General features: G+C 42.9%; 1 protein-coding gene across 1 annotated transcript in view; it reads right to left on the bottom strand.

Annotated features, from left to right (window-relative positions):
- Positions 1 to 27954, bottom strand: part of LOC142652472 (chloride channel protein B-like) — a 179860-nt gene that overhangs the window by 134844 nt on the left and 17062 nt on the right. Inside the window, exons 3-5 of the mRNA XM_075828109.1 lie at positions 12196 to 12247; positions 2233 to 2391; positions 83 to 212 (exon numbers count right to left, since the gene is read on the bottom strand). Of these exons, the coding sequence (XP_075684224.1) occupies positions 83 to 212; positions 2233 to 2391; positions 12196 to 12247 (341 nt within the window). The remainder of the gene's footprint in view (positions 1 to 82; positions 213 to 2232; positions 2392 to 12195; positions 12248 to 27954) is intronic.

The raw sequence follows: 27954 nt of genomic DNA on the forward strand, positions 1-27954 counted from the left end.
CATACAAAGGATAAAGTGCAAGTACAATTATTAATACAAGTCACATGTAAATATTAGTCCTATATAATGAGAAATAACTTACCCTGATATACTTTTCTACAAGTTCCCACTTCATTTCAAAACAGGTATCTATTATTTGATGCATTAAGAATCCCACTGTGCCCACTACAATCCCAATAAGTGCCATCATCACCCAGCGATCCCAGTCTGACCTATGGATAAAAATCAAGGTGTGTAATAACATCTCACTATGTTGTCATATACTGTAATAGTTTACTATCCTTATAGGCTATGTACGCCTTTGAAATCGTGTTTTTTTAATTAATAATATTGTCCACAAATGTGATTGGTGCAACTTCCTAAATACTTTTTATAAAAAAATATTTTTACTTTTTGAGATACAGCTGCTTTGTATATTGTATACAGAGCAGCTGTATCTTGCGCTGAATCCTGTTCAGTGTCAGCGGATCCTGCGTGTCTCTGACACACAGGATCAATTTGCTATCGATCAGATCTAAATTCATAACTTAGATGTGATCGATTACAGGTGGATCCACGCAGGATCCGCTGCCACTGAACCCCTCAGTTCCACGGACCTCACAGATTCAGGTCTCAGCGCAAGATACAGCTGCTCTGTATACAGAAAACAAAGCAGCTGTATCTCAAAAAGTAAAAATTATTTTTGTTAAAATGTTTTGAGGAGGTAGCACCAATTACACTGATGCACAATTTTAGAAAAATAAAAAAATAACAATTTCAAAGCTGTATATAGACTTTAATTAGTATGAGTAATTCATACTACAAGAGCATTTTACCTGCACATATAGAAAGGGAGCCGGTAATACTATGTAAATACTAGTAAATGATAAGATGTTTATAGGTCTACAAAGAATACCAGACATGGAGCTGCGGGATGTGACTTATCATTAAAGACTGTTAGGTACCTTCCACCTATGCGTTATGAATTATAGTATCATTATTTGTATAAATTAACAGCATCTTCATCAGGCTTATTCCAAGTTTTCCACACCAGATAGAGCTGGGGACCCCTCTCCATTAACTCCTCATACCCTAATAGGACATGTATATAGAGGTTATTCAAAGTCGACACTATTTTGAATAGAAATGGAGTCCACAACAAGTACAATGATTTCTTATACGGATGGGGTTGTATTAGATAGATAATAGAAGACTTCAAGCAGAGGATCACCTCCATGATGTCCATATATCTTTTAAGAAGACCTTGTTCACACGGCGTGTATTTGATTAGTTTTTGTCGCACTTTGTGCGCTGAAAAACGCACATCAAAAACGCTTGTTTTAAGCTTCCCATTGACATCAATGGGAAAACGCATTGTAGTGTATACGACGTGGTTTTCCTACGCTCGCTTGTTTAAAAAACGTGTAGTGTAAAAAACAAGCATTCCGGTCAATTCTTGGAGTGTCAAATGCACCAAAAATTCGCCTAATTCTCATAGTCAATAGGAGTCCTAATTACGCAGCCAAAAATGTGCCAAAAACACATAAAAAAACATCACAAAAAACGCCTGTACTTTATATGCGATTTGCAAAAACGCCAGCAGTTTTTACGCGTTTACATGTCGTTTTTATTTAGCGCCATGTGAACAAGGCCTTGTATGAGCAGAATAGTATTGGGAATTAGATAATGAGCATAATATCACAATTGTTTTTTTGTAAGAATTCTAATTTTGATATTTTCGTTTTATGAGCCATACACAGCAGTTCAGGAAGACTGTGGTCACCAGAATCATCTGTAAACAACTATCATACTGAATTTGATAAAGTTAACTTTTATCTTTTTATTAAGTCGAGGTCGGTGTAAAGGATAAATGGGCAGATACATACATTGTAGCATAAGAAGTTCTGTACAGTAAAACAATGACAATTTTACAATTTTTTTGGCCTGTTCAGTTGAACCCCCTCCATTTAATTCACTGCTCAAATTAAATAAAATAATAATAATAATGAAGACTTCAGACTTAGAGAAAAAAATTAAAGTTCACTTTAGCTTGAATATGAGTGTGTCTACGTGACATAGCTGTTCAATTGTTAATATAAAAAATTACTATAATAAGAAAATATACCATAGTAAAGGAAGGAAATGCTTCTCATTCAGTCAACTTAGTAGTACTAAAATGTTTCATGTAAAAAAAAAAACATGCAATTATACCGTGGGAATTTCTAATTCAGCTTATTGTAGTATTGATGTTACCTGTGGGGCTTCAGTTTTCGCCATGTTTTATAGACTTCACTATGGGAAGGTAAGTAGTCCAGGCTTTCATGTATTCCCGAGAGGTCCTTCTTCATCCTGGAGGGAAGCCTGTCATTTGTTCCATCTTCAACATCTTCTGGTTTTTCTTTCTGTTTTCTACTGGATTTCAAAGACATAATTTTCTTAATGCCACAAGCAAGGCTACTAAAAAAAAAAAAAAGAGAACTATTTGTCCTGATCCGTGTAGCAGTAATGAATTGGCTAGCAGATCCGCATGGAAGAATCCAAGCCGGTCACAACTAAGGAAGAAAATACCCCAAAGTCCCAGCTGCCTAGACTAGCAATCAGAAGAAGAACATCAGAACCAAAAATGAAGTCTTACTCATCACAGGGATTGGCTACATTTGTTTTCATTACGTGTTACTAGAACACACCAGCCATTTCTGTTTTATCTTGATCAGCGCTTTATACTATTAATGTAAAATAGTTATTAGTACGATAATTAATGGCTTCTGTCAGATGTAACCTTGACTTAGCCGTATTCAGTGCATGCTCACATACTCCCAAATTCATCAATCAAGGTGTAAAATAATTTTTATTTTTTCTTCTTTTTCCATTCAATTTATTCTATACTAAAAAAGTTCTACAACTTTCTAATATACTTTGTGTTTCAATTCCTCACCATTTTCAAGATAGTTATTTGCTGTCAGTGAATGAGAATATACTTGGGGCAGCAAACCGATATATTCCTACTCCTTTTCTCAGCTGAGAAATAGATACACTCCAGTCTAGGATGGTTAGCTTGCAGAGCATTGCCTAGTTTGGATCTAACTGTGTCCACTTATCAACTGAAAGGGGGACTAGGTATGTACGGTTTGCAGCCTCTGTGAATGAGAATGCTCTTTTTCACTCTACAAACTTAGGGCTCGTTTACACGAGCGTGTTATACGTCCGTGCGACGCGCGTGATTTATGGGGCCTATGGGGCCGTGCAGACAGGGGCGTGATTTTTACGCAGCGTGAGTCCGCTGCGAAAAACTCACGACCTGTTCTATATTTGTGCGCTGTTCGCGCATCATGCACCCATTGAAGTCAATGGGTGCGTGAAAACCACGCATGTTACACGGAAGCACTTCCGTGGGACAAGCGTGATTCGCGCAACAGCACTGAAAAGGATGAACGAAAACAGAAAGCACCACGTGCTTTTCTGTTTAAAAACATCCAAACTGAGTGTCATAATGATGGCGGCTGCGCGAAAATCACGCAGCCGTTCATCATACGGGGCTGAAACACAAAACGCACACGCTCGTGTAAACCCGGCCTTAGGGTATGTTCACACGGCCAAATTTCAGACGTATACGAGGCGTATTATGCCTCGTTTTACGTCTGAAAATACGGCTCCAATACGTCGGCAAACATCTGCCCATTCATTTGAATGGGTTTGCCGACGTACTGTGCAGACGACCTGTTATTTACGCGTCGTCGTTTGACAGCTGTCAAACGACGACGCGTAAAAATACAGCCTCGTCAAAAGAAGTGCAGGACACTTCTTTGGACGTTTTTGGAGCTGTTTTCTCATAGACTCCAATGAAAACAGCTCCAAAAACGGACGTAAAAAACGCCGCGAAAACGGCGCGAAAAACGCCGCGAAAAATGCGAGTTGGTAAAAAAACGTCTGAAAAGCAGGGTCTGTTTTCCCTTGAAAACAGCTCTGGATTTTCAGACGTTTTTGTTGACTACGTGTGAACATACCCTTAGGCTGTGGTCACATCTGCGTTGGAGGTTCCAATCAGAGCCTCTGTTGCATTTTCTGTAATTTTTTATAGTAAAAAATAGTGTTGCAGGGGTCCTATCAGGCGCTGCTGGTTTGCCTTCCCGATGGCCCCCCGTCACAGCGTTGTGGCTTCCGTTATAAACAGTAGCCACAATGCAGATGTGAACAGTGCCTAATATCTTGAAAATAATGTAAATTTACATAGAAGGATCAATAATAATCTAACTAACAGGAAGAGTAAATGTCCAAGTATACATGGTAAGCAAAATGAAATAGAAAAAGGCAGAGCTAGACATAACAAGGTAAATGGTATGTACAGCAGTGTTCAAATCAATGATTTTGGTAGAAGTGATACTTCTACATAGCAAATAATTTACCTGTAAGTGTAGTAGAAAAAAAAGAGAGCCAATTATTAGGCCATACATGCTCATTCTGAGTAATTGAATCATGAATTGAAAGGGGCTTGTTCAAAATAATAGCAGTGAGGAGTTAAAGGAGTTAAATTGGTGAAGTCATTCATTCTGTGGAATGACAGGTATCAATTGTGGCCCTTATTTAAGGTACGAGGGTGGCAAATGCTGCACATGTTGGTTATAGTGCATTTCAATCTGAAATACTGGAGAAAATCGGTCGTTCCAGACATTGTTCTGATGAAAAACGTACTTTGATTAAAAAGTTGATTGGAGAGGGAAAAACATATAGAGAAGTGCAGCAAATTGTAGGCTGCTCAGCTAAAATTATCTCAAATGTCTTGAAGTGGTGACCAAAACCTGAAAGACGCGGAAGGAAGCGGGGAAACTACTGTTCGAATGGATCGAAGAATATCCAAAATAGCAAAAGCTCAGCCAGTGATCACCTCCAGAAAGATCAAAGAAGATCTGAAGTTACCAGTGAGTACTGCTACAATCAGAAGACGATTAAGTGAAGCCAAGTTACCAGCAAGAACTCCCCGCAAAGTCCCGTTGTTGAAAAAAAGACATGTCCTGAATAGGTTAAAACTTGCCAAGGACCACATTGACGGGCTCAAAGACAAATGGCGCAACATTTTGTGGACTGATGAAAGCCAAAATTTGTCTTTTTAGGTCTACTGGGCACAGACTGTATGTCAGACAACCCCCGAGTACTGAATTCAATCCACAGTACACTGTGAAGGCAGTAAAGCATGGTGCTGCAAAAATCATGATATGGGCATGTTTCTCATACCATGCTGTTGGGCCTATTTATCGCATACAAGGGATCATGGATCAGTTTGAATATATCAAAATATTTGAGGAGATCATGTTGCCCTATGTGGAAGAAGAAATGCCCTTGGAATGGTTGTTTCAACATGACAATGACCCAAAACACACCTGTAAGCGAACAACATCTTGGTTACAGACAAATAGGATTGAGATAATGAAGTTGCCAGCCCAATCCCCTGACCCCAATCCCATAGAGAACTTGTGGGGTGACATAAAAAATGTGGTTTATGAGGTAAAACCCAAAAATGCAGAAGAACTGTGGAATGTCGTCTAATCTTCCTGGACTGGATACTTTTTCAGGTGCCAGAAGTTGGTCGACGCCATGTAAAACAGATGTCAAGCAGTTTTCAGAAACAATGGTTATGCCACTAAATTTTAGTTCAGTAAAGTGAAATCTGAAAAAAAAATTCAGTTTATACATTACATTTTTACACATTTTTAAAGGCTTTTTAAAGAAAAATGCTGGCACTGCTATATTTTTGAACAGCCTAATATTCCTATTTCTTTACTTTCTGTAAAGGATTAACACAAACTGGATACATTTTGTTATGGATTTGATTTGGAATTGAATGTGTAATATTTCCAGTGCATTTACATTTAGGCAAATAAAAGTTATTATAATGATTTCATCAGTGGCGTAGCTATAGGGGTCGCAGCGGTCACAGTTGCGACCGGGACCCCAAGCCTGGGGGGCCCACATGGCCCTCGTTGCCACGCAGCGCGCTAATACAAACTTTGTATGTGCTGTGATGCCGGCACTACCTGGTTACGGGCATGGTTTGTTTAGACGTCACAGTCACATGGTACACTCAGTGTACCATGTGACCATGATGTCACGTGAGGGGCGTTCCAGCCACTGTTGTGCAGCCAATGCGGAAGAGCATGGAAGACTGCAGGTGAGCTGCAAAGGGGGCCCGTAATGTATGTGTGTTGTATTGTATTGTATTGTACTGTATGTTGTATTGTACTGTCTGTGTTTGCGGTGGAGAGAGGAGAGGGGGGGCTTTAAATTACAGGCCTCCCCTCTCCTCTCTCCACCGCAAACACAAACTGCATGACACAATACATTACAAACTGTGGGTCGCACTCCCCCTGTGTTGGTCGTGTGAAGACCTCCGGGGGGTCGCGAACCCCTCACCGAGGTCCTGCTTCCAACTGTATTTGCGTCCTCAGGACGCAGATCCAGTTGAATTTAATCCTGGAGCAAGGAGCTGACGGCTCCTTCCTCCAGCATTCACTGTGCCGTGAGCTACTAGCGGCTCGGCGCAGACAGGCGTGATTTAGTGACGTCATCGCGCCTGTCTGCGCCGAGTCACTCATAACACAGGGCAAAGGTGGAGAAGGATCTCCTCCTCTACCCGTCGTGGGAACGGGGATAGGTAAGTAACTTTATTATTTTTCTATTATGCACATATGGAGGAATTATACTGTATAAGGAGGGGGCTGATATGGTGGCAGCTATGAAGGGCATAATACTGTATGAGGGGCTGATATGGTAGTAGCTATGTGGGGCATTTTACTGTATGTGGGGCTGATATGGTGGCAGCTATGAGGGGCATTATACTGTATGGGCCTGCTATGGGGGCATTATACTGTGTTGGGCAGCTATGAGGGATATTATACCATATGGGGTCTGCTATGGGGGCATTATACTGTCTGGAGGCTGATATGGTGGCAGCTATGTGGGCATTACACTGTAGGGAGACAGCTATGGGGGCTTTATACTGTGTGGGGGCAGATAAAGGGAGCATTATACTATATGGGGGCAGCTATGAGGGGCATTATACTGTATGGGGGCATTTATGTGGGGCATTATACTGTATGGGAAGCTATGGAGGCATTATACTGTATGGGGCTGCTATGGGGGCATTATACTTTATGGGGGGCTTTATACTGTGTGGGGGCAGCTATGAGGGGCATTATACTGTATGGGGCTGCTATGGGGTCATTATACTGCATGGGGGAATTTATGAGGGGCATAATACTGTATGGAGTCTGCTATGGGGGCATTATACTGTATGGGGGCATTATACTGTGTGGGGGGGGCAGCTACAGGGAGCATTATACTGTATGGGGGCAGCTATGGGGAGCATTATACTGTATGGAGGCAGCTACGGGGATCATTATACTGTTTGGGGGCGGCTATGGGGGGAATTATACTGAGGGGGCTGTTGGGCAAGGCGGCTGGCCATAGGCGCGGCAGGGGTCTTGTGGTGTTGGGGAAAGGTAGGGGGGCCCAAGCTGAATTCTTGCACCAGAGCCCATGAGCCTTTAACTACGCCCCTGGATTTCGTGCTTTATTTGCTTTTTTAAACCCATTGCTATTTTTTTGAACACTACTGTATCTCATTATTGTTTAGACTGTAATATGCTGGTGGTCATGCTGAGTCTTAGCACCGCTATTCTATATCAGGGTCTGATGTTGGAATAATATTTTTTACCTTAAAGTATTTGCTCCCTATGGAGACCTACAGCTGAGACCTTAGGCACACACATAATTTTGTCCTCAAGTTTTGTTAACAATCCTGTGACATCAATCATAGTAGGAAAAAAAATATTATATTCAGCAAATAAAAGTAGTCACAAATTTTAAAATAACTAGACACAGGCTGCAAAGTTATTAGAGAAATAGTAACATGGCAATAACAGATATATAGGAATGCTTTGTTAGGTCTGGCTCACAAAGGGCTCTGTGGTGGCATATTTCTGTACAGTGTTCTGTAACAGTAAAAACTGTAGGGGTCGGACTTTGGCTCTGAGTTAATGAGAAAACATGATTTTTCAATCACAAACTACATTTTGCATGTCGCATTCCGTTTCCTTTTTTGTTTATTTGTAATTGTGACATGTTCTATGTGTGGTATTTAGTTTTGCTTTTCTCCAATGGGAAAAAAATGCATGTAATTCATTAAAATAAAATGGTTTTACTGTTAAGTTTTTGTTTTCCTTTCTGTAATTGTGACAAGGTTCTTTTTAAACAAGCCCTTACTTCTTAATGTGGCTTAAAGGGGTTGTATCATGACAGACCTTTATGTCTAATAGATGCAGGTTCAACCTTTGGGATCCGCACCTATGTTCATCCTGATGAGGCGTCAACTGGCATCAGTGCCCAGCAGGACCGGTTTTCAGAAAAAGGCGTGCTTGCTACGTAACTCGCTGTTTTCATAACTCCTATTCACTTTTATGGGAGTTACGAAAACAGCGTAACAAATTAATAACTAATTTATTAGAATCCATAACATGTTAATAGTAATAACCGTTATAATACTGCTACCATATTACGAACTGGTAGGGGCCCAGTGTGCCGCCGTACAGGGTTGATGCATACAAAAATTCTGGTGGTGGCATATCTGTCAAAATAACAAAAAATCCCATACTCGCCTGTTATACCCCCTCTTATACCCACTGCCACTCCAGAGTTGATGGTCCCGTGGTCCCGTGTGGACTCATTCACACAACAAATGTATGTGCATGGACTCTGTACAGCAGCACTACTGGACCTAATATTACGGTAAAGTTATTATCACAGTTATTACTTTTATTATGTTAGAATTACTGTATGTTGTTATTTTTTTATTTTACCAGATGTACAACCGATTTGCCACAAAATACAGCCATAATACAGCATCTATACTGTACCTCAATATGCCTCTGATAGTTTGCATGCATATGCAGAGTTTTTTGTGTCAGATTTATACAGAAACCAACAGGAAAAAATCATGACATACTCCATCAGATGCTGTATTAGATATTCTCCGCTGGACGCAATACAGCAGTAAATGGAGTGCCTACGGCTCTGTAGTGCAAAGTTATAGGGGGTCCGTGTACCACCAGACGGTGGTAGCTAGGTAAATGTTATTATGTACAAGAGAATCAGTCGGCACCGCTGGGACCAGTAGTTCTTCTGGACATTCGTCAGTACACTGCCCATGGAGGCGCAACAGGGGCTGCGGTATAAGTCTAGGGAGGTGCTGGGCTTCGTAGGTAAGATCATATGTAACACAATGCAAGTAGAGATAAAAAAAAGCCACACTCACCTGGTCTGACGTAGAAAAATTCTTTAATGCTTTGTAAAAAAATAGTGTGGGGGAAAACCAAGACAGTGTCAGGCAACAGCCGTTTCGCGTACAACGCTTTCTCAAGCCCTCTTTTATTTCTGCTTGCATTGTGCTAGATAAATGTTAGTCTGCCCATGCCTGTATCTAAAATGTGTTCATTTCTACTTAACACAAATTTTAATTCAGATAAAAAAGCCGTGGCTCCTGGCTTATCTTCTGATACTTACCCATATTTCTATTAATACTCTCTCTCCTATCTCTCATTGAGTTATAACGTGAACGTTTTTACATCTTCTGCATATTACGCTGCTACTATTGTACAGCCTTTTTTCTAATTCAGGTTTAACTATGCAGTTTCTGCAGAGAATGGCACTTAACAGTATAGTCACCATACTGCCAACATAAAAGGATACAGACTGTTTACTGTAAACCAGGAAATTATTGTTTTGCTTTCGTATGTAACAAGCCCAAAATGTATGTATATCTCACCCAGACCGGCTGGCTCACCTCGTGAGTTGTGTTTAGTAAGATGTGCTTCCCTGTCCAGAAATGCAAATTCATAGAACAAAGGAAGAAATGTAACAGATATATTGAAAAAAAAGGTAATCATTTTAAAAACAATTAAAGGGATTTCTCAGTATTATGCAAGTAAAGCTCAAAAGGTGCTTCTTACTAACAAATGTTAGATCACTGGCGCCCCACCAATCACTAGTATGTGGGATTCAAGCCAGTATGATCGTGGTGAGGAGAATCTCTGATCGGCTGTCAACCATTCATACTGTTGCTTCCCATATCTCTATGGGAGATACCTATAACACCCATGCAAGCCCTTCTGACTTTTGATGTAAAAGTGAGAAGGAGCAGGGGTCGTCTGTACCACTGATCGTGGTGGTCTTATCTGAGGGTCCCCCAGGGATGTAACATTTATCATCATTTCTTTGGATAGGTGATAAATGTTGGTAGTGGAGAAAACGGTATAATTAAAAATTTTGCACCTCTCTAATATATTTTGTGTTTCAATTGTTAATCTTTGTCCAGACTTTGCTGTCAGTGGATTAAACCAATCTTGTTTAAATCCAAAGAAAACTGTACATATTTAGTCCTGCTCTCAGTTTATAAATGAATACAATTTTATCCAGTGTAGGTAATCATGGGAATCAGTTCTTACTAAGAAATTACAAAAAAAAAATTAAAGCGACTTTATGTTGGGACAGACATTTTAGATATGATGTTAGGGCTTAATAGCTATATTCAGCCCTGACATCTTTTATTCACTAGGATCCTGGTGGTAATCATGGTAAGGTATGTCACCCTGACTTTCTGTCTACTGTTTCCCTCCAGTGGCAATATGGGGAGATGGTAGTCTAAGACTGTGATGGCACCTGTAATACACATCAGCCTAAGTGAATGGAGTGGATGGGCACAGTTGATGATGCCACTCTCTAGTGCCTGCCCACCCACACCATTCTGATAAAGCGGCCCAGAAGAAGAGCTGTGAGGGAGCAGAGGCCAGGTGAGTACTATAGTTATTTTCTTGAAACACTTAGTATTACTTTAATTTTTTGAGCAGGGTGCCCAAAATGATCGTCTACTCAGGTCAATGGACAATCAATTCAAGTGTGTAGAGCAACTTATTTATTTATTCTAGGTAGAAATGTTCTTTAGAAGGTACAAAGCAAAAGGCTTTAGGAACTTTTCCATTAATGACTTTTATCTTTTATCGGTCTGACACCTGGATCCCCAGTGGGTCCCGGTTGGTGGTACCAATGGAGATGTGTTATGCATGTAGAATTTCAGAAATCACATTGGAAAACCCCTCTTAGTGTGAATGGATAAGACATTAAGAACATTATGATTTTCTTTCTTTCAGTAGAACTACAAAACATAAACAGTTCTTCCTAATATTAGGCATGGGTTTTTAAGTATGAAACTAGTTATACATTCCGGTTATGTTACATTGACACTTTACTTTGCATCAGCAACACATTACTGTAAGGATGTGTGTGTGTGTGTGTGTGTGTGTGCGTGTGTGTGTGTGTGTGTGTGTGTGTGTGTGTGTGTGTGTGTGTGTGTGTTCAACTATCTTGGTGTTGTTTGTGTATCATACAATATAAGGCATACATTGGTTCATACATTGCTGAAGTCCTTTCATACTATAATGTTTTTAAACCTTTTTGGCTTTGTTCACATTAGCACCGTTTTGGGCACATTGCTCTGAATCAGAAATGTTGCCATCTAAAGTAGGAAAAAGTTTATGTAAAAATACTATATCATAAATTGTTTTACTAAAGATCATAGTTTCACATGTGAAATTTTAATTCCTTCCACAGTTAAATGGATTGACTCATCGGGATAATCCTATTAGGGCACATGGATGTCATAAAGACTACCCCTTACTACAGCAACTTTACCTGGCAATAAAAACGAATCACCAGGGGTTTCCCTATCCAGACCTAGCCAGCTAGAGGTTGTCGAGATGAGAATATTTCTTTAAAGAACAGTCATAAATTGATAATAACATTTTATTTAGAATTTCACTCCTATTATGCCTAAGGATTAACTAGAATTTTCACATTATATTTACCCTGTGATGTGTTTCTCTTGTGTTCACTATCACCCCTGGTAAGTTATACAGTTTCTATCACCTGCCAAGCAAAACAAAGTGACAACTAGTCACAGAGCATAGCTTTAGCATATAAAAGTTATTAATTATCAATGTCAAAGTCCTTAATATAAAATATATTATTGCTATTCAATCAAGTGGCACAACTGGGACGGATGTGACTGATCATAAGATAAGAGACATGGTAACCGCGGGAAGAACATTTAGAGAGAAAGAGTTTACTCACACTTACCCTAACTACTGGGTTATAGTACTAGACTAAACTTACTGGGTTGATGGGTAGGAGTCTTTTATTCGAGTATATCCAGACCTCCAGCAAGCTGCAGGGGAAAACCATAAGTTCAGCATTCCACGATTTCCTACAGTTGATTTAGCAATGGAAAATAAGTAATTGTATATAAGTAATAAGTAATTGTTATCTAATGAAATCTACTCTGCATAGTATATAAAGTGGTTGTCTCACGAGGACCACCTCTGTCCATATACCCTATTAAGGGATTATGGGTATCATATGGAAATGTCATGAAAGACCATTTAAATGTATGCCTAGATGTGATTAGAGAAGCCAGACTTATAAAAGATTAATGAGACAACCACCTTTAAGACCTTTACCATTTTAATAATATAAGGGAAGTACCACAAGATCAAGGAGAGATTTTACAAAATGTGGAGTACTGATTGCTACTAAATCAGGAGTATTCAATAGATCAACATTTTTTTGATCAACAAGTTTTGGCTGACGATAAAAAAACTTTGTAGGATACTTAAAACTCATTGTAAAATATTACAGAAAGACCTAGAAAAGCTGGCAGCATGGGCAAACACTTGGGAGATTAATTTTAATGTTGATAAATGTAAAGTAATACACCTAGGATGAAATAATAGTATTAATGCATATACCTTGAATGGAACAAAACTAGGGATAACAGAACAAGAGAAGGACCTGGGTACTCTGGTAAGCTAAGCAGCAGTACTCAATGTCAAGCAGCAGCTGCAAAAGTAAATAAGATTTTATGTTTTATTTGAAAAAAAAAAGAGATAAAAATCCAGGAATCAAATGTAATATTACCCCTCTATAAATCCCTTGTAAGGCCACATCTTGAATATGGGATTAATTTTTGGGCTCAACATTGTAAAAAGGCTATAAAAGAGCTGAAGAGGGTTCAATGACTGGTGACTAGATTATTAAATGAGATGGAAGGTCTCTCTTACAATGAAAGGCTAAAAAAAATTGGGCTTGTTCAGCTTGGAATAAATGCATTGGAGGTGATCTTATTAACATGTATAAGTATATGTGTGGTCAATACATTGAACTAGCACATGATTTGTTCTTTACAAAGACTTTACAAAGAATCAGGGGACATTCATTGCATGTGGAAGAAAGACATTTTAGACATCAATATAGGAAAGCGTTCTTTACAGTAAGAGCAGTCAAACTATGGAATGCTCTACAGGTAGTGATGGCAGATACTATGTCAGCATTTTTAAAAAAAAGATAGATGTTTATTTACTGACGAATGTCATTGAGGGTTATAACTAATCTAGCAATGAATGACATGTAATTTATTGAGAAAGGTTGAACTTGACAAACCTGTGTCTTTTTTCAACCTATGTAAGTATGTCAACAAACGTTTTATTCTTATTTCAATGCAATTCTATTCATTCTATATAAGGCACCTTGCACAGCATGTTATGGCTCTACATTACACTGTTTAAACATTTCCAAAAACATGTGGTCATTTAACTTGATCCCAGACAGCAACCTAACACCAGCCAGGGGCGCAGCAGTGGGGGCTGACGGGGCATATACCCGGTGTGCAAAATGTGAGGCGCTACCACTGGCACCAGCAGGATGCATTAAAGGGTATAACCCAACTGGACAACCCTGTCCATATGCCCTATTACATCCGCTCCATTAGCCGGAGCTGCTGGAAAGAGTATGCAGCATTTTTAAGGGCAATGTTGATGGAAGTATCAATACGGGCATTATACGTGAAAGTATACATTGAGTATGTATGTCTCACAGTATTAATGAGTACTGTAGCTGACACCATTAATGGGCACTACTCTGGCTGTCACTATTTTATGGGCATAGAAACACTGCTGGCACTATTGTATGGGAACTGCACTAGTAGGAACTTTGGTAATTGGAAATATTTAATCCGTACTGTGGGACCGATAATTGGTCAGTTGTGGGTGGATTTTGTTACTTTGCCTGGCCACATAAAAAGAAAGCATGTAGTTATGTTTTTGTTTGTTGGGAAGGGGCACCATACTTTTTATTTGCACTGAATAAATAATAAATAAATAAATCATAGCTTCATCCCTGTCACCAGGAACATGTTCTCTGAATTTGGGGGAAAGAAACCATTTCCAAAAAGCATCGCGTAGGAGTGAAAAGGGATTTAGTGTGGATTTTAAAGCTCAAGTTAATTAAAATTAGAACAATTCATGGACACTCGGGTCCAAAAAATAAAGGTTTACACATAAAAACTAGTTGTTGCTTTCTACTAGTTATGTTATCATATTAACTTTGTGCATTGGTGAAGGTTCTTTATATGTCTGTTCTTATTCAATCTCTCTTTATATTAATCATACTTGGTCGTATTATTTATCAATATCCGTATGTATTCAAACACAACAGATCTGTGTAATCGATTTCGATGCCCTGACACACCTATGATTACATATAACACAGCAGCCAGTTACTGATACTCAATGTAATTCACCTTGACTCCACAGTATACAAAGATAATGAGGTACTGGTCACCCTAATGTCACGTGAAGTTACTCTCCTGACCTGACCATTTTCTAGCACTGAACATGTTTTAAATGACAATGGGTATGTTAAGGGCTTGGTTATGTTTTTTTTGTTATAGTGGCTTTCATTCCCTCAACCAGAATGGTCATATGATATGTAAAAGAGATTTTATAAAAATCATCAAAATATATCTTTCTAAAGATATTTTCTAACCCACATACAGAAAAGGCGCATATACAGATGTAGAGTTTGTAATTGAGCACAACTCATTGTGACATTAGTATATGTTATCTGTGGGTTTTACATTTGGACTGCAGGAAAACCTACTCGTTATCATGATGCACAAAAATTGTAACCCCAAAAAATAACAACAAATTCAGCTTTGTCTGATTCACACTGTATATATTACAGATAAGATAGTATGATTCGTACATTAAATAAATAAAAAATAAATATACAGGTGTTTACAGATATTATACGTGAATTGGAACAGTCACATATATTTGGCAACATATACTTACCCAACCTGTGCCCCCCACAAGTACTCACACTGGGAGCAACATCTTGGAATTGTAACCCATTGTAAAGGATAGTAAAGCTTGACTTAATTTCCACATGCTATATGATATAATCATTACCTGAAATCATGATGTGTAGGATAAATTAAAATGACCCCTTTCCCTGTGCAATAATACTTTTTCGAAGCGTTCCTTGTGAGATGATGTGTTTGTCCACTCTGAAAACAGTATTGTGTAGCCCACTCTGTTATTCCATCAACAGCAGCTCTCCTGGGTAAAAAAAAATAACTAAGTTTTATTTTGTCCTGTTTACAGTCATAACAGGAGACAGAGAGAAACACCTGCACTCGTGCAATTACTCCCCTCCCCAGCATACTAATGCAAACTACAGCACACTCCCCCTGCCTCATCTTTATCTTAAAGGCTATGTCAATCTTTGAAAGGCAAAAAAAAAAATTGTCAAAAAGGTGTCCCAGAGTGTTTTGTGTAACTTTGTCAATACTTTTTATTAAAAATTATTTTTACTTTTTTAGATACAGCTGCTCTGTGTTCTCAATACAGAGCAGCTGTATCATTTTCTACTTACTGAATGCATCAGTCCCGCAGACCTGTATCCTATTTACTGAATCCGTCAGTCACGCAGGATTCACCTGTAAACTATCACATCTAAGTAGCAAAAAAAGAACATAATCAGATATCACCTGCACAAAACTACATCAACATTATTATTACTGCAGGTCGTTCTATTCGAAAAACTCAGCTCTGCTGCATATGTGAGTCATAAGGACTAAAATAAAGCATCAGGCTAAGCATAGTTGTCTCGTCAAAATTGATAGATATGGTGATCTACATGATTTGTATAATGGCTCATGTACATGGCCGTCACGCTGCTCCACTTTGTATGGAGCCATAATAACACACACATTCTAGTGCGTAAGCCCTCTACTGTACTGTGCCTCCGTAAGCCTCAGATTTCATACGTAGTCATACAGAGGTTTTTTTTCTCAGATTCCATCCAAATCCGAGAGAAAAAAATGACACGTTCCCTTAGGGCCTGTTCACATCATGCCTTCCGTTTGGGCTTTCCGTTATTTGTTCCATCAGAGGAACAGATGAACGGAAAGACAAACTGAAAGTAACGCTTCCATTTGCAATACTATTGATTTCAATGGTATTATTTTGGTTTCAGTTTGTCTCCGTTCTGCTAAATTTCTTTTTTTTTTTCATGGAAACAATAGCGTAGTGTGCTGCGCAACTGTTCCAGTGAAAAAAATAAACAGAAACGGTGACAAACTGAAACAAACTGAAACCAAAAAAATACCTTTCAAAACAATGGTATTGCACCGGAAATTATACTTTCCGTTTGTCTATCCGTTCATCTGTTCCTCTGATAGAACAGAAATAAAAGGCAAACACTGATGTGAACAGGCTCCTACACTCTGTATGTAGTGAGGTATTCTCCCTTAGAATCACTGCTTCTAAGGGAGAATATTTCCATATACATGGAGTCCGGCCGAGCCTGTACGGCAGCACATGGCTGAAGAACCTGACATGACATCTTCTGCTCTAGTCTGTCATTGGGCCAAAGATAATTTAGCCGTATGTGTTTCCTCATGAACAACATGCTGCCCAGTGGCATAACTACCGCGGTAGCAACCCGCGGCTCGAGGGGGCTCGTGCCCTCCAGCCGACACGACCCTCCCCCATATGCCCGGTGGCGGCGCTAGCAGCCGTTGTGGCTGCTACAGTGGTAGCGCCGCTACTACGGGGCCCGCGCCGTCGAGCCTCCAACAAGTATGGGCCGGGCGACAAAGACCCCCTCATGCCCCGCACCGTTGCAAGCACCGGAGGGGGCCCCGACAGCCAAATACATGCATTCAGCGCCTTACAATGACGCTGATTGGCGGGGCAAGTAATTACCAATCAGCGCCTTTCAACAACACTAGCGGCGCGATGACGTCATCGCGCCGCTTCTGTGCTTGAAAGGTGCTGATTGACAGGGCAAGTCATTCTGCCCCGCCAATCAGCGTCAGAAGAGCGAAGGTCTGCATTGCCATCGGACTACGTGGGAACGAGATCATGTGAGTATGTAAAGTTTTTTGTTTTTTCCTAATGAAACTGTGAGTGGCATTATCTATAGTGGGGGCTCTATCTACAGGGGGGGTCATCTATATGTGGGCCACTATATACAGGGGGGTCTATATGTGGGGATTTGGGGCACTATCTACAGGGGTGGTCTATATGTGGGGATGTGGGGCACTATCTACAGGGGGATCTATATGTGGGGGATGCGGGCCATTATATATAGGGGGTCTATACGTGGGCCACTACCTACAGGGGGGTCTATATGTGGGGCACTATCTACAGGGGGGTCTATATGTGGGGCACTATATACAGGGGGAGCTATAGGTGAGACACTATACAGGGGTGGGCTATATGTAGAGCACTATCTATAGGGGAGCTATTTTTAGGGCACTTTCTATAGGGCTGGGCCATATGTGGGACACTAAATACAGGGGTGGTTTCCCTGTGGGGCACTAGCTACAGGGTGGCTATATTTAGGGGACTGTGTACAGGGGTGGGCTATATGTGGGACATTATATACAGGGGGAGCTATATGTGAGACTATCTATAGAGGTGGGCTATACGTAGGGCACTATCTATAGGGGAAGCTATATGTAGGGCAGCACGGTGGCTCAGTGGTTAGCACTATTCCCTTGCAGCTCTGGAGTCCATATGTGGGCACTATCTACAGAGGGCTGTATGTGGGACACTATCTACAGGGACTTCTTTGGGGGTCACTATCTACAGGGGGCTATGGGGGCACTATCTACATAGTGCTGTATTTATGTACTGAGCTTGGTTCTGGTACTGTATATATGTCAGAGCTTGGTTCTCGATCTGTAATTATATAGGATTATGCAGGGCAGATGGAATTGTTCTCAATTTATTGTATATTTAATGGAATCTATCAGGTAGTTTTAACCCCTTGAACCGACACTATGCGGTAATACATGACCTGACAATATTTCCAAACATTCCCTTGTATGTTTTTTTCAGATGCAGCAAAATCTTTAAAATCAACTTTTGAAACGGCACACACTATATGCTAATTACTCATTAGAGAAGGGGTCTCAAGCACGCGGCCCGCGGGCCGCATTCGGGCCCCTGGGGCTGTCATCTGCGGCCCGCGGGACACAGAGCCGCTAGTATCGGCTCTGCTCTGAGACTCTGGAATTCCCTGACATCGCTGTCCACATATGAACAGCGATGTCTGGGGCTTCCCCAGAGCCGGAGTCCCGAGCAGAGCGCTGGTGTCGGCTCTGCTCCGGGACTCTGTGGAATTCCCTGACATCACTGTCCACATATGAACAGCGATGTCTGGGGCTTCCCCAGAGCCGGAGTCCCGAGCAGAGCGCTGGTGTCGGCTCTGCTCCGGGACTCTATGGAATTCCCTGACATCGCTGCCCATATATGGACAGTGTGTCAGGGTCTTGCCCAGAGCGGAGCAGAGCGCTGGTGTCGGCTCTGCTCCTGGACTCTGTGGAATTCCCTGACATCGCTGTCCACATATGAACAGCGATGTCTGGGGCTTCCCCAGAGCCGGAGTCCCGAGCAGAGCGCTGGTGTCGGCTCTGCTCCGGGACTCTGTGGAATTCCCTGACATCGCTGCCCATATATGGACAGTGTGTCAGGGTCTTGCCCAGAGCAGAGCAGAGTGCTGGTGTCGGCTCTGCTCCTGGACTCTGTGGAATTCCCTGATATCGCTGTCCACATATGAACAGCAATGTCTGGGGCTTCCCCAGAGCCGGAGTCCCGGGCAGAGCGCTAGTACAGGCTCTGCTCCGGGACTCTGTGGAATTCCCTGACATCGCTGCCCATATATGGACAGTGTGTCAGGGTCTTGCCCAGAGCGGAGCAGAGCGCTGGTGTCGGCTCTGCTCCTGGACTCTGTGGAATTCCCTGACATCGCTGCCCATATATGGACAGTGTGTCAGGGTCTTCCCCATAGCGGAGTCCCGGGCAAAGCGCTAGTATAGGCTCTGCTCCGGGACTCTGCGGAATTCCCTGACATATCTGCCCATATATGGACAGTGTGTCAGGGTCTTCACCAGAGCGGAGTCCCGGGCAGAGCGCTATTATTGGCTCTGCTCCGGGACTCTGGGGAAGCCTCTGACATCGCTGTCCATACGTCGACAATGATGTCAGGGGCTTCCCCAGAGCAGGAGTCCCAGTGATGTCAGGAGCACAGCTGGAGTCCCAGGAAGAGCCTACTAGCGCTCTGCCTGGGACTCCAGCTCTGGGCAAGCCCCTGACATCACTGGGGCAGCCTCTACAGAGGGCACTGGGGCAGCCTCTACAGAGGGCACTGGGGCAGCCTCTACAGAGGACACTGGGGCAGCCTCTACAGAGAGCACTTTGGCAGCCTCTACAGAGGGCACTTTGGCAGCCTCTACAGAGGGCACTTTGGCAGCCTCTACAGAGGGCACTTTGGCAGCCTCTACAGAGGGCACTGTGGCAGCCTCTACAGAGGGCACTGTGGTGTTATCTACAAGTGGGTGTGTGACAGTATCTGAAGAGGACACTGCCATTATCTAGGGGTGTGTTGCATTATCTACAGAGGGCACTGTGGCCTTATCTACAGAGGGCACTGTGGCCTTATCTACAGAGGTCACTGTGGCCTTATCTACAGAGGGCACTGTGGCCTTATCTACAGAGGGCACTGTCGCCTTATCTACAGAGGGCACTGTGGCCTTATCTACAGAGGGCACTGTGGCCTTATCTACAGAGGGCACTGTGGCCTTATCTACAGAGGGCACTGTGGCCTTATCTAGGGGTGTGTTGCATTATCCACAGAGGGCACTGCGGCAGCATCCACAGAGGGCACTGCGGCACTATCTAAAAAGGGGCTGCCCAATCTTGACATGTGTGCTAACTGAGCCGCCGGACTGCATTTGGCGACACTTAAACTGGAAAGCTGGATTGTTGAAATAAGCACGTGGAGAAATATCTCAAATTTTAAACCTAGCGGTATTATTATAGTAATGTAGTGTTATAGTAGTTCAAATAACTAATTGATTAACAATAATTTTGTATTGTATCAAATTTGAAAGTAATGCGGCCCGTCAACTTCCCATTTTTTCTATATGCGGCCCACTTACCCGGCCGAGTTTGAGACCCCTGCATTAGAGGGTCATGGGGCGGTGCCACTATCCTGAAGAGTCAGTAATAAATGAGAGGCCACCTATCACACAAATAATGTGTGAAAAGTAGACCACAATGGTGTGCACCACCTAGATAAGTATATAAGATTAGGAAGGGAAAAGGGAATGGATAGGTATGTGGTTAATTAATATATAACTTTTATTATTTCGTTAAAATGAACAAATTTTATTAAAATGCCTAAAGTGCAAATGGGTATGTGTGAGTGACCCCCAACCTCACATACCCTAGGGCCAATAGAGTAGTGAAACAAGATTGTAGTAAACCACAAGAATTATTGATTATTGCTGCCTGCGTTAGTTGAGCTGCACTGTCTCCTACAGTGGCACACTATAGTGAGTGTGGCAGCATATTGGTGAGTCTCGTGTAGAGCTGGTGTGTGTTATCACTAGGACCTTATGTACACTGCAGCGGTGCCTCATCAAAATAACTGAGGCAACGATGCAGGACAGCCGTGCGTTGAACAGCTGTGGTCCAAACAGTACTAGAAGAAGCCAGAATGCTGGCGAAACGCGCGTCGGGTGCTTAGTACTTTTCAAATTACCTAGGTGCAATACAATGGCCATTATATGTGCAGTGTAACAATTGCTTACCTGTGGCTGAACTCGTCCTACATCGAGGGCTGTTAGCTGCATCGCGAGTGCACTAGCGAGGTATCGCGAAAACTATTCGCAACCTCGCTGTGCCTCGCTCTAACAGCAGAGTGAGACTTAGCGCTCACTGGCTACACGCCTGTGGACGCTTCTTTGTTCGCTACACGGGACGGTCTTTCCTGCTTCGCCGCCCCGTTGACAACCGGGGACGCCGTTGCAGTAGCCCATCTGGTCAGTGGACAATCCGAGGTTGTCTCGCTCTACACCGCAAGCCGGGTGGAGCTAGCCGCTTCCTCGCTTTGCTCATTTAGTCAGAGCGCATTAGCCAGGTAGTACTATTTGGACCACAGCTGTTCAACGCACGGCTGTCCTGCATCGCTGCCTCAGTTATTTTGCTGAGGCACCGCTGCAGTGTACATAAGGTCCTAGTGATAACACACACCAGCCCTAGACGAGACTCACCAATATGCTGCCACACTCTAACTATAGTGTGCCACGTTAGGAGACTAACTTTTCATAGACAGTGCAGCTCAACTAACGCAGGCAGCAGCTCAATAATTCTTGTGGTTTACTACAATCTTGTTACACTACTTCATTGGCCCTAGGGTAAGTGAGGTTGGGGTCACTCACACATACCTATTTGCACTTTAGGCATTTTAATAAAATTTGTTCATTTTAACTAAATAATAAAAGTTATATATTAATTGACCACATACCTATCCAATCCCTTTTCCCTTCCTAATCTTATATCCTGAAGAGTCACATAGTACTGATTCCAAACCCACCTTTCCATGTTTGATTGACATCTCCCTGGCTGATACAACTTTCTCAGATGCGCCATTGCCTTGTGGCACTATACACAAGGGGGGGCTGTGTGGTACTATACACAAAGGGGGAGCTGTGTGGCACTATACACAAGGGGGGGCTGTGTGGTACTATACACAAAGTGGGGCTGTGTGGCACTATACACAAGGGGGAGCTGTGTGGCACTATACACAAGGGGGAGCTGTGTGGCACTATACACAAGGGGGAGCTGTGTGGCACTATACACATGGGGGAACTGTATGGCACTATTTACAAGGGGGAGGGGTGTGGCACAATCTACAGGGGTCTGTGTGTGGCACTATCTACTAAGGGGGGGCTGTGCTGCACTATCTACTATGGGGGGCTGTATAGAGCTATATACAGTGGGGGCTTTATGGCCATATCTACAGGGGGGCTGTAGGGCCATATCTACAAGGGGGTGGTGGGGGCGTTATCTACAAATGGGGTGTGACACTGTCTATAGGCGGGGCTATATAGAACTGTCCACAGGGGGCTGTATGGCACATTCTACAGGGAGCACTATTTATTAGGGGGGCCCCGGTCAAGAGTTTGCTATGGGGCCCAGTCTTTCCTAGTTACGCCCCTGATGCTGCCCTATTCTTGTAACTATCGTATAAATCTCTTCTAATCTGGAAAAACAGGAAAATCACCATATGTTTACTGTAAATGCCATGTTTCAGGTCCCTCAGTGACAGATGTTGTCACTTCTACTAGTTGTGCAATGTTCCCCACTGAACTTATCTGTAGCAAAATGAAAGCACTGCAGCAAATCACCAACAAAAACCTATAGAAATGCAGAACTGCACTGTCACACTGATTTTTCAACTACTATATAGAATTAACGGGGTGGAAAAAATAAAACCATTTCATGTTCCCACAGGCAGGATGCACTGCAGATTTTCTGCAACAGAAAATCTGCAGCGGAATCTTTAAAAAAAACACAGGCAATTCAGTCACAGAAATCCGCCGCAAATAGCTAATTTTCACTGCGCATATTGCTGAAGAAACACTGCAACTTTTCCGCAGTGGTTTTACCTGCAAATTTAGTGTAAATCATTGATTATAGCAAATTTTCTGTGCACTTGCGGTTTTCTAGCACAAAATACGGATGCAGAAATTCTGCAATATTTAACCCCTTCTCGACGCAGCCACTTTTGGACTTCCTGACAGAGCCCAATTTTTCAAATCTGACATGTTTCGCTTTATGTGGTAATAGCTTTGAGATTCTTCCGCCTATCCAAGCGATTCTGAGATTGCTTTCTCGTGACAAATTGTACTTTATGTCAGGGGTAAAATTAGGTCAATAATGTAGAGAAAATACCAAAATGTGCAAAAATTTAACATTTTTCAAAATTTTTATATATCTGCTTGTAAGACAGATGGTTATACCCCACAAAATAGTTACATTACCCGTATGTCTACTTTATGTTGACATCATTTTTTGAACATCCTTTTATTTTTCTAGGACGTTACAAGGCTCATAAATTTAGCATCAATTTCTCACATTTTCAAGAAAATTTAAAAAACCTACTTTTATAGTGTCCGGTTAAGTTCTGAAGTAGCTTTAACCAGTTCAGGACCGGGCTATTTTGAGCCTTCAGGACCAGACACCGTTTAGCCCTTTTTAGCACGTGTTAGTTAAATGGCTGTAACTTTTTTATTTGTTGGGCTAACGACGTGATTTTTGCGACGTTTTTTCCATAGACAATGCAGGTTTCTTTTTTTTTTATCATTTTTATACACATCCTTTTTGCTATTTTAGAATTTTTATTCATAAAGTTTGAAAATAATAGTAAAAAAATAAGCTTTTTTAAGTTTCAGCTATTTTTTTGGTAATAACATAGTTTTACCCTAAAATAGACCTTTTATTTGTGATCGTCATTGTCTACCGTAAATTTTAATATATTACATGTCTATATTAGGGTAATTGGGTCAGCGCTAGCGTTACAACAATGATTTAGGGTTTAGTAAGACCCAGCAGCAGTCAGTCAGTAACAGCACCCGGCGATCATGTGATCAGCCGCTGCTTCTACTCCTATACACAGTGTTCATTGAGCGCTGTGTACAAGTGATCGGAGAAGACAGAAGCAGCGAAAGCTGCTTCTATCTTCTCCTCGGGGTCCCCGGCAGTCACTGACAGCCGGAGACCCGACATTCAGCTGCCCGATCGCGCGGGCAGCAAGTTAAAACCCGAGCCGTAAAAAGTCTAGGGCTCGGGTTTTAAGGACCCTGACCGCTGGCCGTAAAAACACAGCCAGCTAAAGGGCCTATGTTTTGGAAAACCCCCATAAATCAGCCCATTTTAAAAACTGTACCCATCAAAGTATTCAAAACAGCATTTAGAAAGTTTTTTTTTTAACCCTTTAGATGCTTCACAGGAATTAAAGCAATGTAGAGGTGAAATTTACAAATTAATTTTTTTTTTAATCCATTTTTTTCTGTAACACAGCAAGTGTTAACAGAAAAACACAACTCAATATTTATTGCCCAGATTCTGCAGCTTTTAGAAATATCCCACATGTGGCCCTAGTATGCTAATGGACTGAAACACAGGCCTCAGGAGCACCTAGTGGATTTTGGGGCCTTCTTTTTATTAAAATATATTTTAGGCACCATGTCAGATTTGAAGAGGTCCTGTGGTGCCAAAACAAAGAAAATACATATAAAATACCCAAATATTTTGGAAACTACACCCACAAGGAATTCACCTAGGGGTGTAGTGAGCATTTTGAACTTGGCAGTGAAAATGAAAAAAAAAAATTTCCAATAAGATGTAGCTTTAGCTCGCAATTGTTTATTTTCTCAACAAATAAAGGAGAAAAAGTAACCCAACATTTGTAAAGCTTCTCCAGAGTAGAGAAATACCCCATATGTGGTCATAAACTGCTGTTTGGGCACACGACAGAGCTCAGAAGGGAAGGTGCGCCATTTAGATTTTGAGCACAGATCTTGCTGGATTGGTGTAATGGCAGGAAGGAGGTGAAGGGAAAGTGAGCCCTAATCTACCCACCGCCCTGTCCCTGCCTACTTGCAACGACCCACGCTAGGCGACGGGGTACAACTGGGCGGCGGTCCCTACGCTGTCTAAGTGCACGGGAGAACAAACAGGGAACACGCAAGGGAAGGGGCAGTAGCCCACGGAACGCCGCGAGGAAACGGAGCGGTGAATGAGTTGTCAGGACCAGGATGAAGTGGAGTACACCCAAGTGAGCACGGAGGAGGAAGCAAGCCGGAGGCAAAGCAAGCGGGTTAAGCAGAACAGCAGCAAGGCAGAAGCACGGCAGAAGCAGGCTGGAGCAAGCAGCAGTGGGGCCAGGAATCCAAAAGAATTACAAGCACTGAGGAGGAGAACACAGCAGGTAATAAGCTAACTCCGACTGACCAGGCCGCGATAGGCTCTCCCACTCCTGAGCCTGCCACCCTGATTGGTGGGAGATGGTGTCAGTCGAACAGGTCTGGCCTCAGGTGTGGATTGATTAATCCCAGGAGTATACCTAGACGTAGTACCTGGCAGATCCCTAACAGTACTCCCCCTTTTATGAGGGGCCACCGGACCCTTACTAAGAGGACCCGGTTTAGTAGGGAAGAGAAGGTGGAACCTCCTGATCAATACCCCAGCGTGAACATCACGGGCAGGTACCCAAGTCCTCTCCTCCGGCCCGTACCCTCTCCAATGGACCAGGTACTGGAGGGAGCCCTGGACCATCCTACTGTCCATAATCTTGGCCACCTCGAATTCCACCCCCTCAGGGGTGAGAACAGGAACAGGAGGTTTCCTCGAGGGGGACCAGGACGGGGAGCAGCGTTTAAGGAGGGAGGCATGGAAGACGTCATGTATGCGAAAGGATGGGGGCAGCTCCAGACGGAAGGATACAGGGTTGAGGACTTCAATGATCTTATAAGGCCCAATAAATCGGGGAGCAAACTTCCTGGACGGGACCTTAAGGCGCAAGTTCCTGGACGACAACCAGACCAAATCCCCGACGACAAACCGGGGGTTAGCAGAACGTCTACTATCCGCCTGAATCTTTTGTGCGCTCTGGGACGCCTCTAGGTTCTTCTGAACCTGGGCCCAGACAGTGCACAGTTCCCGATGAACATCCTCTACCTCAGGATTATTGGAACAACCAGGGGAAACGGAGGAGAACCTTGGGTTAAACCCGAAATTACAGAAAAACGGGGAGACCCCTGACGAGTTACTGACCCGGTTATTCAGGGAAAATTCAGCAAGGGGAAGGAATGAGACCCAATCGAATTGACAGTCAGAGATGAAACACCTTAAATATTGTTCCAGGGACTGGTTAGTCCTCTCCGTTTGGCCATTAGTTTCGGGATGGAAGGCGGAGGAGAAGGACAGATCAATCTCCAACCTTTTACAAAAGGCTCTCCAAAATAAGGAAACAAATTGTACCCCTCTGTCAGAAACGATATTGACTGGGGCCCCATGGAGACGCAGGATGTGTTTCACAAACAAAGAAGCTAACGTCTTGGCGTTAGGTAGCTTCTTAAGGGGCACAAAGTGGCACATCTTGCTGAAGCGGTCTACTACCACCCACACCACCGACTTGCCCTGAGATGGAGGCAAATCGGTGATAAAATCCATGGAGATATGGGTCCAAGGTCTCTGGGGAATGGGCAAGGAACGTAGTCGGGACCTAGGGCTTTTGGACCTAGCGCAAATCTCACAAGCGGCGACGTAAGCCCTAACGTCTTTAGGCAACCCAGGCCACCAATAGTTTCTGGTAATGAGGTGTTTGGTGCCCAAGATGCCAGGATGACCATATAGAGCGGAGTCATGGTTTTCACTGAGTACCCTTAGCCGGTATTGCAGGGGAACAAACAGTTTGTCCCCAGGGACGTTCCCGGGAGCTGCACCCTGATCAGCCGCGATATCAGAAGCTAAATCAGAATCCGTGGCAGAAACGATTATACCAGGGGGTAAAATACAAGCAGGATCCTTCTCGGAAGGAGGATTGGCCATGAAACTACGTGACAGGGCATCAGCCTTAATATTCTTGGACCCAGCCCTATAGGTAACCAAGAAATTAAATCTGGTAAAGAATAGTGCCCACCGAGCTTGTCTAGGATTAAGCCTCCGGGCCGATTCTAGGAAAACCAGATTCTTGTGATCCGTAAGGACCGTTACCTGGTGTCTGGCCCCCTCCAGGAAGTGCCGCCACTCTTCAAAAGCCCATTTAATGGCTAGAAGTTCGCGGTTGCCAATATCATAGTTACTCTCCGTGGGCGAAAACTTCCTAGAGAAGTAAGCACAGGGGCGGAGATGGGTGAGGGAGCTGGTACCCTGGGACAAGACGGCCCCCACTCCCACCTCGGATGCGTCAACCTCCACAATAAATGGCTCCTCTTGGTTGGGCTGAATCAGCACGGGGGCCGAGATAAAGCACTTCTTGAGGGTCTCAAAGGCCTGGACGGCCTCAGGGGGCCAATGGAGGACATCAGCACCCTTGCGAGTAAGGTCCGTAAGAGGCTTAGCGACGACTGAGAAGTTGGCAATAAATCTCCTGTAATAGTTGGCGAACCCTAAAAAACACTGTAACGCCTTAAGGGAGGCAGGTTGGACCCATTCCGCCACAGCCTGAACCTTGGCAGGGTCCATGCGAAATTCATGAGGAGTGAGGATTTGCCCTAAAAATGGTATCTCCTGTACCCCAAAGACACATTTTTCAGTCTTAGCAAACAGATTATTCTCCCGAAGGACCTGGAGCACCTTCCTGACATGCTCCACGTGGGAGGACCAGTCCTTGGAAAACACCAGTATGTCATCAAGGTACACAACAAGAAAATTACCCAGGTAATCTCTCAGGATTTCATTAATAAAATTCTGGAAGACAGCAGGGGCATTACACAACCCAAAGGGCATGACCAGGTATTCGAAATGACCCTCGGGTGTGTTGAACGCAGTTTTCCACTCATCCCCCTCTTTGATGCGGATAAGGTTATATGCCCCCCGTAGATCGAACTTAGAAAACCATTGGGCTCCCTGAACCTGATTAAAAAGATCCGGAATCAAAGGAAGTGGGTACTGGTTCCTTACGGTGACCTTATTCAGGTTACGATAATCAATGCACGGCCTAAGACCGCCATCC

This window comes from Rhinoderma darwinii, chromosome 5, assembly GCF_050947455.1.
Source record: "Rhinoderma darwinii isolate aRhiDar2 chromosome 5, aRhiDar2.hap1, whole genome shotgun sequence".
Taxonomy (NCBI): Eukaryota; Metazoa; Chordata; class Amphibia; order Anura; family Rhinodermatidae; genus Rhinoderma; species Rhinoderma darwinii.